General features: G+C 52.1%; 1 protein-coding gene across 1 annotated transcript; it reads left to right on the forward strand.

Annotated features, from left to right (window-relative positions):
• Positions 1–1,855: 1,855 nt before the first annotated feature.
• Positions 1,856–8,245, forward strand: LOC122171065. The gene is made up of 9 exons (XM_042838396.1): positions 1,856–2,012; positions 4,179–4,421; positions 5,400–5,690; positions 5,774–5,871; positions 5,990–6,182; positions 7,199–7,307; positions 7,719–7,765; positions 7,895–7,966; positions 8,115–8,245. Exons 1-9 carry the CDS (start codon positions 1,889–1,891, stop codon positions 8,234–8,236), a joined length of 1,299 nt encoding a protein of 432 aa, XP_042694330.1. The 5' UTR covers positions 1,856–1,888; the 3' UTR covers positions 8,237–8,245.
• Positions 8,246–10,801: the final 2,556 nt, after the last annotated feature.

A 10,801-nucleotide genomic window follows, 5' to 3' on the forward strand; every position in this document is an offset into this window, starting at 1 on the left:
ATTGATTGCTGATGGAACCGTCAGGAAGCAGCTCATCAATAATACTTATGATGGCCAAACCTGCAGCCTTGAGGCCTCAATCCTCTTGAGAGGAGATTGTATGGCTGGGTAGCTTTCCTGAATGCTACACAGGAAATCAATATTAGAAAGCATCTACAATGTGTTGAGATGTCTTTATGAGGCAGTCCTGCTCTAAGGACTAAAACACTGTATGTAGAGCACAAACAGCCCAGATGTCACATGCTTGTGGAGCCCCAGTGGGTGTTCTGATGGAGACGAAACTCCGTTAAGTCGTGCCATACTGAGCAAGGATTCGTGATCTGCTGACTTGACTGTCTCTTGGAAACCTTCCTGATTTGGATTCTGCGCTGGGGATCCTGGTGAAATAAGGCATCATCTGTTGAACCAGCAGCTGCAGTGCTATGCTGTGTAGGAGCCAGGCATGTGATTGAGTGCTGTGGTCTTTGGTGCAGCATTTCAGCATTTTTTTCTATTGCCTGTTATACATCGAGAAAACAAATTAAAACAAACAAAAAACCAAACAAACAAGCAAAAAAAGATAAATTTTCTAACATACACAAAGGCTCTGCTTGAAGTAGCCAAGAACAATCTTCTCCACCCAGCTTCAGAAAGATTCTCTTACCCCACTATTATATGCACTCCATTTTGAGGTGCCTCACATCCTATACACCATGGAGGAAATGTGGACAGGGCAGGGTAGCAGGGAATGTTTGATGCAGAAGGCTGCATATGGTGGGTTCAAGAGCTCAGCAGATCTGGAAGGTCCACAGTTGAGGCTCAACAACAGGGTTGTGGCAGCAGGACTTAGTGAAGGCAGTGAAAAGTGGTACACAGTTCATCCTACTGACTTAGACAGTGGGGAAAAGTGAACATATTTTCACCCTTAGTATCTTGTTAGCTCTAACAAACAGTAGTGAAGGCCTGGTTTAAGATGAGAGTGGTGGGCTGACCTCAGACTGCAGCCAGACGCTTCCCAGGTACTCTCTCATGCATCTCAGGAGGAGGAGATGGAGGTTTATGTTAGGGGTCAGGAAGAGCTTTTTCGTGGTTAGGTTATAGAAAATGCTGCCCAGGGAAGTTGCCATCTCTGGGGGTATTTAAGAGGTGGGTGGATGTGGTACTTAGGGACATGGCATGGTGGAGGATTTGGTAGTGTTAGGAGGCTGTTGGACTTCATGATCTTACAGGTCTTATCTAACCTGAATGTTTCTATGATTCTATAAAGACACTGACTGAACAGTGCTCCAGGCAAAAATGGGAAAATTCTGGGAAAATTAACCTATTGTCTGCACAAATAGATATGGAGAGTGAGAAAAAAATGTTATCAAGGAAAAGTTTAAATTGCTTTTCCCCACCCCTTCTTTTCCCAGTGTCAACTTCCCTTCTGCTTCTCAACCCCTTCACATCCCCACAAGGAGTGCAGGGGAGTGGGAATGGGATTGAGGATGAAGACAGGGGATGAGGTTGCGGATAGAGAGGTGGATTAGGTGACAGGTGTGGGTCCATCCTGCTGGCCTCTGCAGCTCCTTCCTTCTCCCCCCCACCAGCTGCAGCCAAGAACCTGTCTGGATGCTGCAGCACCTCCTGCCTGCAGTTTCTCCCTTTTTTCCTCCATCCCCACCCCAGGCAGTGTTTTCCCCCTCATGCTCTCCCTGAGACAGTGGAGTGGCTCTAAGGAGTCTTTGGAGGTGTCTCAGTGTGCGTGGCATGGAGCAGCTCTGTGGGTGCTGACTGCCCAAAGAGGAAGCTCCTCACTCCACGTGTTATTTTCCCTGGTTGTTGTTTCATTTCTGTGTTTGCACCTCTCCCTCCAGTGCAGACACCTTTCCCCAGCAGTGCTGAGTGGGGCATATGCTGTGGCAACAGCATGGCCATCCGAGGGCAGGTGCTGGCCTTCTTGCTGTTCCTCCTCCCTCAGCTGGGGAAACAGAGAGAGTCTTCAGGAGCAGGAGCAGTTTCAGGGAAAATTGAGGAAGGAGAAAGGGAAGAAGGTAAGCACTGGTTTCTCCTCTCTCTTCAAAAGAAGCTTTTGCTGCTCCTCTCCCTGCAAGCTGGCTCTGCATCTTTCCCTCTTTTGACTGATGGCAACATGTTGGAGAGGGCTGAAGATGGTGTCCACCAGTCCCAAGGCACTCAGGCATCACTGGGTTGTGTCAGATTGAATCTGCTTTAGGAGATGGAGGACAGCAAGCCTCAGCGTGCTGGGAATGCCTTGGCACAGCAGGAAGGGTGGGGACAGCTCCGAGGTCTCTGTTTGGCTCCTTGTGTGGAGATGGTGTGCTCTGACTTTTGTGATGCCCTCGAGTAGCTGCTTGTTGCAGCAGGGCTTGGGGACCCTGACGTGTGAGCCATTATCTCTGCAGAGAAATGGGAGCAGAAGTGGCTTGCCAAGTTGTCCTGTGGGTTGTGAGTCATGTTGCCCATCTCTGGTGTTCGGAAGGAAGTGCCGACTTTAGCGATGGGCAGAGAGACAAAGCTTCCTATCTGGGCAGCATATGTGGCTCCAAAGAAGAGGGTGGTGACCACTGTCCTTTGCAGTGCTTTGCAGGACACAAGAGTGCAATGATGGTATGAAACCCACTACAAGAGAAGGGAGGTTGGGAAGAGGTGCTGCACCAGAGGACTGTGGGCATGAAGCAGGCTCCCCAGGGCAGTGGACAAGGCCCTAAGCTGCTGAGGCTCAAGGAGTGTTTGGACAACACTGTCACTGACTGGAACTGGATGATGCTATTGGTCCCTTCAGACTTAGGATAACCTTTGATTCTATGAAAGTGAGACTCGATAGAGAATGTCTGCAAGTCTGCAGAGGTGAATGGGAATCTGTATAAGGGTGCTGCTTCCTCTTGTTTGCTGCTTATCCTGCTCTAAGTTTCCTCTCCTGCAAGCTAAATAAGCCCAGTTATCTCGACCTCAACTTTCCTGTGCAGCACACCAGTTCTGCTCATCTTCTGGGACTCAGACAACCTGGAAATGTCTGGGAGGGGACAGTGATCACCACAGTGTCACCCTTTTTGACTTGTCTCCTGCTCCTGATTCACAGGCTCCAACCAGACCCTTGTCTCTTGCCTGTTTTCTAGGGCATCTCTGATCAAACAAATGGTCTCCAAACACCCTGTGGCCCTGCCGGGGTGATGTCCTTGGAGCTGCAGACATGTCATAAGTCAGTTCCTAGTGTGCTAACATCTGCCTCCACTCTGCCAGTGTCACAGCACAGTGCTTTCATGGGTTCAGAGAAGAGGTGGACAAAGCTCTCCACCTTGTCCTCCGTTACCAGACAAGCCCCTTGCCTGGAGTAGGACTGTCACACTTTGTCCCCAAAAGGAGAGTGCCCCAAATCCCAGTGGGATAAAGACTCCAGTTTACACCAGCTCTGTGCTGCCCTTCCTGCGCAGGGGAAGGCAGGCTGCATGAGCATGAGGATCCAGATTCTGGATGTGCTGGGGAAGTGGGAGGTGCTGCTGAAGGGCTGTGGTGTAGGAAGGCTGATCCACATCATGACCAGAAACTCCATCCTTCACCACTGTGTACCAGGGCAGGGAACACTGTCCCTGTCCCCTGCTTGAGGAGCCTCTCTTCTGTTAATATCTTCCCATGTTTTTGGTGCAGAGAAATGCATGAAGCCAAAGTTGGGTCCCAGGATTCACTTTGTCCCAGACCAGGAATTCTACGATGTCAATACAAGTTTGATGCTGACATGCCCTAATGGGTACTGGCCTTCTGCCATGGAGATCACTTGTGTGAAGCCAAGACCACACCAAGGCTTCCCAGCTCCTCAGAGCATCTGGTTTATGAAGAACAGCACAGGCTTATGGCCATTGGCAGTGGGATACATGAGATGTGTGGGTGAGTGAGGACCTTTGTGAGTGAGGGAAGGTGAGCATGATGGAGGTCTCCTGCATTTCTGCTGGCCCCATTACGTAGGCACACATGGATACTGTCTCTCCCTCTGGAACAGCTGAGCAGGGTTACAGTGCCAGGAGCCTGAGCAGCAGCACGGCTCTGCCCTTGTCTCTTGCTGGTGGACACGGCTGTCACTGGAAGCACTGAAGGGACTTGTCCCTGCTTCCTCCAATTTCTGGGCTATCGTGCCCATGGACAGCTCGCTGCCCCACCTCACCACCTCCCACCCTAACTGAAACCCCTTTCACCTTTGCCAGAAACATGTCAAAGGCCCCAGTGGGACACAAGACTCCATCTGGCACCAGACCAGGAGAAATACAGAAAGAATGAAGAAGTGAAGCTGCGCTGCCCTGAAGGTTTACAGCCATCCTACACCCACATCAGATGTTCAAGAGGAAAGCAGTCCATCAACCATGGGAAACCTTTAAACAGAGAATTATGGCTGGGAAGGGACAGCAGCGATGCCTGGACCCATATTCAGTCCAGCGTGAAATGTGTGGGTAAGGGAGGCAACAGAAGCTGTCCTGGGAGCCCCGTACTGTCCTTCCTGCCCAGGGGAAGGCAGGCTGCGTTAGCACGAGAGGTTTGAGGCTCTCTGTGTGTTGGGGAAGTGGGAGGAGCTGCTGAAGGGCTGTGGTGTAGGAAGGCTGATCCATGTCATGCCTGGGAGCTCCATCGTTCACCACTGTGTACCAGAGCAGGGAACATCCTTCCTCTCCCCTGCCCTGTCCTGCACAGACAGCCTCTGTTCTGCTAATGCTTTTCCATCTGGCTGCAGGGAAATGTCAGAAGCCCCAGTGGGACCCCAGGATTCTCTTTGTCCCAGACAAGGAGTCCTACGATCTCAACGAGACAGTGATTTTGACATGCCCTGTAGGGTACTGGTTGTCCCACACAGAGGTTTCCTGCATGAAACAAAACCCTAGACAAGGCTCCACAGCTTCTCAGAGCATCTGGCATGAGAAGAACGGCAGAGGACGCTGGCAGCCTGTAGAAAGGAACATGATCTGTGTGGGTGAGTGAAGCTGCCATTCTCAGTCTGCTTACCCCAGCAAGGGAAATGGTGCCAGATGCAGTGTGCAGCCTCAATGCAGTGGGTTCTGGGTAGTCAGGGAATGCCGTGGGTGTGCGCTGCAGAGAAAAGAGCTGCTAATGCAGCCCAGGGTTGTGTCTGTCCTCCTAGCAGTTACCAGATCAGCTGCTAGCCCCCTAGTGTTGAGAGCAGAGCGATCACAAACTTGCCAATCCGTTTTTGCCATTCCCATCCGCAGGCCTGAATCACTGCAGCACTGTGCTCTTAGAGCGGTCCAGGGCACAAGAAATGTGCAGTCGTTGCCCAAGTACTGTGTTGGAGAAGGCAGGATGGCACTGGCCACACAGCCCTGGGGAAATGACAACAAAAGTGGGACAAAAAGAGATCTAGTGCAGGTAGGGAGGGGATAGGGAGAAAGTGACTCTCCTGCATGCTTCCTTCATAGAGGTCTTCCAGGTTGTCCCTGGGACCCTGGTGGTTTCCAGCACCAGCATCAAACTGAACTGGACCTGCAGCATCCCTGATGCCTGCCAGCACATGCAGGCCACATGCCAGCTGGCAGGGCCTTCCTCTGCTCCCTGTAAGGCTGAGAAGGTCACGGAACAGGAGATACTACATGGTCAGAAGGGAACATTCGCCTGTCCTCCTTTGCAGCCCTTCACTGTTTACAGCATCACAATCTCAGTGCCACCCAGCACAATACTGTTCACACAGCACCTTAGGACAAAAACAATGGGTAACTGCCCTCCTATATGTAATGTAAAGTTTGTTCTTCATGCCAAAAACCCCACCTGTGACTCCATCTTCCTGTGCTTCCAGTGCCACAGAAGCCAGAGCAGCTGCAGCTGGATGCCAGCACAGGGACTCTCAGGTGGAAGGCGCTGCCCCCCTGTCGAGGGGAGATCATTGGGTACCAGGTACCAGAGCAGAGCTTTCTGTACCCAGGCAGCAGAGCAGCATCTGCTCTATGCAGAGCTGCCCTGGGCTTGAGCAGGAGATGGGTGCTGCTCCCCTCAGCACCTCTCCTCCCTCTAGCTGAACTTCACTGCCAGGAGAGCACACGATGGCACCTTCCTGAACTTCCAGCAGGTAACAGTGAACCATTCTGTCACTCAGTACACTCCGCCTCCCCAGAGCCCAGGCAGCAAATACACAGTGACGGTCCAGGGCCTGACGGCAGCTGGTGCTGGAGATGCGTCCAGCCTGGAGTTCCAAGCCTACATCTCAGGTAACGGCTTCTGTGCCATTCCGGGGCAAGCCTGAGGTGCGAGCAGGTCCTGAGCTGCTGTGCACCCATCCTGTCCATGACATGGCAAGGAATTGTAGAATCATAATAAAGTTTGGGTTGGAAGGGACCTTTAAGATCATCTAGTTCCAATCACCTGCAGCAGGGAGGGTCACCTCTCTCCAGACCAGGTTGCTCATGGCCCCATCCAGCCTGGCGTTCAATGCCTCTGGGGGAAGGCATACAAGCTCACTGGATGGACATATCCGGTGTCTCACCTCCCTTACAGTAATTTTTTTTTTCCTAATATTGAGTCTAAATATCTAGTCTACTCTCTTCCAGTTTAAAGCTATTTCCTCTCATCCTGTCGCTACATGCCCTGATAAAAAGTCCATCCCCAGTTTTCCTGTAGGCTCCTTGAGGTACTGGAAGGCTGCTGTGAGGTCCCCCTGGAGCCTTCTCTTCTCCAGGCCGTACAGCCCCGGTTCTCTCAGCCTGTCCCACAGTGGAAGTGCTCCAGCCCTCTGATCATTCTTTGTGGCCTTCCACTGGACCTACTCCAACAACTCCATGTCCTTCTTGTGTTGGGGGCTACAGAAATGGACACTGTTCCAGCTGTGGTCTCATGGGAGCAGAGTAAAAGGGCAGAACTACCTCCCTTTCCCTGCTGGTCATGCTTCTCTTGATGCAACCCAGGATAGAATGGGCTTTCTGGGTGGCCAGCACATGCTGCTGGCTCTTGTTGAGCAGAAGCATGGGTGCAGCCCCTGGAGCTGTGAATCCTCTCATTAACCAGACTGCACTGTGCAGTTTATGGAAATGGAACCCTTCCTCATAATCCAAAGCCTCCCTGTTTCTTCTCTGCCCATTAGAACTGAAGGCAGCGCACGTTGTGACTTGCTGCCTGTCCCCACAGAGCTGTGGATACTGGACAAACACACCTGCACGTGTGCACACCTTGATGCCAAGGCCTGGGCACTAACTCCAGGCTGTGACACCCACTGCTGGCTGTGTTTTAGTTTCAGGGCAGTTTCTGGGCTCCTGGCCATGGACAGCGGTGACAGTGGTGGTTGTGCTCTCAGTGATGGTCACTCTCTCTGCGGTGATTGTGTGGTTCGTGCTGTCCAGGCGAGTAATCTTGGGACTTGAAGCTGCTGTTCTGCCTCTCAGTCTCGCTGTGGTACTGGGGTGGCTAGTGACAGAGTGGGCTTCCTGCTCTGCTCCCACTGCTATCAAGCAATAGGGATGCTGCTGGCTGGTTGGTGCCACCATGATTCAGCTGTAGGGCTGCTAATGGGGTCATCTGAACATCATCCTCGGGGTTGGGGCAGGGAGTGTGTGCGCTGGGAGACCCCATCCCCCGTGGCCATTGCTGCCAGCGCTGCTGTGCCATGAGGTGCTGACAGGCAATGCCTGTCAGTGGGGGAGTGCCTTGGGCACAGAGCGTGCAAAGTGCTTCTTCCACTGCTACTGGATTCAGCAGGGCTCTGGGCCATGTCAGCCTGTTCCCAAATTCAGACCATCCCTTTGTCTTCCTAGGAGAAGGAAGGCTGTGCCCGTCAAAGCTGAGGAGGACCATTATGTAGGTAGGGGTCCAGCACAGAGATGGCTGTGGGGCTGGAGTGGTGGGTGGGGGAGAACAGATCAATGCCCGAGCTGCTGTCCGAATCTGCCCCGCTCCTTCCACACACCCTTGTGCTCTTTTGTCCCTGCAGAGCTGCAGCCCTATGAAAACTCAGACATTTACTCTGTGATCAAGGGGAGATCTCTGTCACAAGAAGAGACAGGTAGGAGGTGGGATGCTGTGCTTGTATTCCCTGAGACACCAAGGGGCAGGTATTGCCTGGTGCCCCATTCTGTACTAGAGCTGCCAGAGCTCCCTGTGCTGCCCAGGGCTTGCAGCAGCCTCAAGCCAGGTGCTGTTGGTGTTTGCAGGTACAGGTAGTCAGGACAGAGAGCCAACATCCCTACATCTGCCCAACTTGGAGTCCTTAGGAGACTCACCAAGCAATATGAGAGTGGAGAAGATGGGGAGAACATCCCTGGGTCAGTGGTGACGGCACGTCCTGCTGCTGCTGCTTCTTGAGTCTTGGTCCTGCACAGCTGGAAGTGGAACTGCATGTATCTTTCCTGTATTATTGCTCCCACTCATGTTTTCAGTAAGCTCCTGCATCCTGTATCACAGAGCAGGAGCAGCCCAAGGCCTGGGATGAGCCGTTCATGCTGGCCAATTATCCTCCAGCACCTGGCACTGCCCAGTCCTGACACAGGGCTTCCCAGCCCCTCTCTACCTTCTGCACCAGCACCCATCAAGCTCCAGAACTCTGCTGCAGTTCTGCCCAAGTGCGCCGCCCTCGCAGCTGTGCTGCTATGTCTGAAGAGCCAATAAAATGCTTTGGTTTTCAGAGGGCTGCCTGCTCCTTACTGCAGCCATGTGGTTGGGGTTCTTCCCTACTGTGTGTGAAAGTTCTGTCTGTCCTTCTCTTCATGAAGGGTTGAGGCTTGTGCAGCCCTGGCAGTTCTGAGGAAGTACCTTGAGAAACCCTGTGCCCCCAGCACAGTGAAGGGGTGCTGTCCCTCCTTCCTTCATGAGAATGCCATCAAATGCCACAAGTGTGGTCTCACAGGAGCAGAGTAAAGGGGCAGCATCACCTCTCTTGTCCTGCTGGTCATGCTTCTCTTCATGCAACCCAGGGTGTAGTTGGTCAGGACTGCTGGCAGGACTCAGGAGGAAGGAGAGGAGAGCTGCAAGGAGTCACTCAAGGTCTCACAGTCCGTGGCCCTTACATGGACACAATCAACACACAGCATATGCTGCATTACCCCTCATTCCTATTCCCAGTTGCCTCCTCCGCTCAGCAAGGAACATCATTTGTCCTCATGTGAACAAACTACCCTGCCCTCTAGTGCCAGCTGAGCGCTGTAGGAAACTCACAGCTACTGCTGTGCTCCTCAGCAGCTGCAGCGTTCCTCTTCCTCCCGAAACCCCCAGGACCCATCGTGTATGTCAGGCTGTGGTGAGAATTTCTCCACCTCTTTCTCAGTGTGGGCAGCTCCATATTCACATCTCACACTGCCCAAGCCTGCTTCTTAACAGAACCTCACAGGACAAAGCTTGGTGCACAGATCCACATCACCTTTGTAGCACAGGGAAGACCATTGGCTACTGAGACATGTGGGCTGTGTAGGAGCAAAGAGCGTGTTTAGCCCTCCACCTTGCCCAGTTAGCTCAGCTCCCAAAAGGAGAGTGACTCCATAAGAGAAAAGAGGAGACCAGAAGCTGGACTCAGTGATCTTTATGGGTCCCTTCTACATAACATAGTAAGGATATAATAAGTCTTTATTAGTTGTCTGGACAGAGCAGGCAGAGTGGCAAGGGCAAGGAAGTGGAAAGAGAATGGGAACACAGGAGGTGGCTGGAGCACAAACCAGTGCTCAGTTTCATAGCATCACAGAATCATCAAGGTTGGAAAAGACCTGCAAGATCATCCAGTTCAACTGTTCATCTACCATCAATAGTTTCCACTAAACCATGTTCCTCAACCTGGTGCCTAAACGTTCCTTGAGCATCTCCAGGGTTGGTGACTTCACCACCTCTCTGGCAGCCCATTCCAGTTCCTGACCACTCTTTCGGAAAAGCAGTATTTCCTAATGTCCAACTTGCATCTCCCCTGGTACAGCTGGAGGCCATTCCCTCCAGTCCTACCACCAGTTACACGAGAGAAGAGGCGCACCCTCTGCTCGCTACAGCCTCCCTTTATGGAGTTACAGAGAGCAGTGAGGTCTCCCCTGAGCCTCCTCTCCTCCACACTGAACAATCCAGGTTCCCTCAGCCGCTCCTCATAAGCCCCGTGCTGCAGACCCCTCGCTAGCATCATTGCCCTTCTCTGGACACACTCCAGGGCCTCGATGTCTTTCTTGTACTGAGGGGCCCAAAACTGGATGCAGTACTTGAGTTGCGGCCTCACCAGGGCTGAGTTCAGAGGGAAAATTACTTTCCTTCTCCTACTGGCAACACTATTTCTTACACAAGTCAGGATGCCATTGGCCTTCCTGGCCACCTGGGTTCACTGCTGGCTCACGTTCAGCTGCACATCAACGAATAATAAAAATCAAATGGCAGCTATTCCCTTTCTCCCCTCTCTCGAAGTGCCTCTAATTGCACAACTGCCACATCCTGCCTCCATTTTACTGCAAAAGCTGTTGTGGCTCTACTGGTTGCTCCCGGTCTGGAAGCCTTCTCTGGAGTCTGTCAAATTAGTGTTGATTGAACATCTTCAGATTTTCCCATTTGGAAAGGGGGGTACAGTGAATACATACAGTTCAGGAAGCAGGGGAACTAAAACCAGCTGATGAGTTGATTTGTATTGCATTGTCTGACTATGTAAGTGTGCAGAAATGGGCCACGAGCCTTGAGGGACCTTTGAGAATGCCTGTCTGAGAAATGACCTTCCCCTGTCTTGCTGGTGGTTGAGCTCCTCCTGATACATATTGGGCAGTGAGGGGAAGAGGTTGCTAACATCAGTGTGACAGCTGATAATTGAGTGAGAATGAGTGAGATTGATAAAACTGAGCATTGGTTTGTGCTCCAGCCACCTCCTGTGGTCCCATCTTCTTTCTGT

Source organism: Centrocercus urophasianus, unplaced genomic scaffold (genome assembly GCF_019232065.1).
Source record: "Centrocercus urophasianus isolate 14NV4802_14NV808 unplaced genomic scaffold, USGS_Curo_1.0 seq_8, whole genome shotgun sequence".
Lineage (NCBI taxonomy): Eukaryota > Metazoa > Chordata > Aves > Galliformes > Phasianidae > Centrocercus > Centrocercus urophasianus.

What these genes read in the sequence shown, in the direction of transcription:
- LOC122171065 (XM_042838396.1), top strand. Translation starts at nt 1,889, where the DNA reads ATGGCCATCCGAGGGCAGGTGCTGGCCTTCTTGCTGTTCCTCCTCCCT. An exon ending in GGGAGATCATTGGGTACCAG is followed by an intron (nt 5,872 to 5,989) that starts GTACCAGAGCAG and finishes TCCTCCCTCTAG; the next exon opens with CTGAACTTCACTGCCAGGAG. An exon ending in GTTCCAAGCCTACATCTCAG is followed by an intron (nt 6,183 to 7,198) that starts GTAACGGCTTCT and finishes GCTGTGTTTTAG; the next exon opens with TTTCAGGGCAGTTTCTGGGC.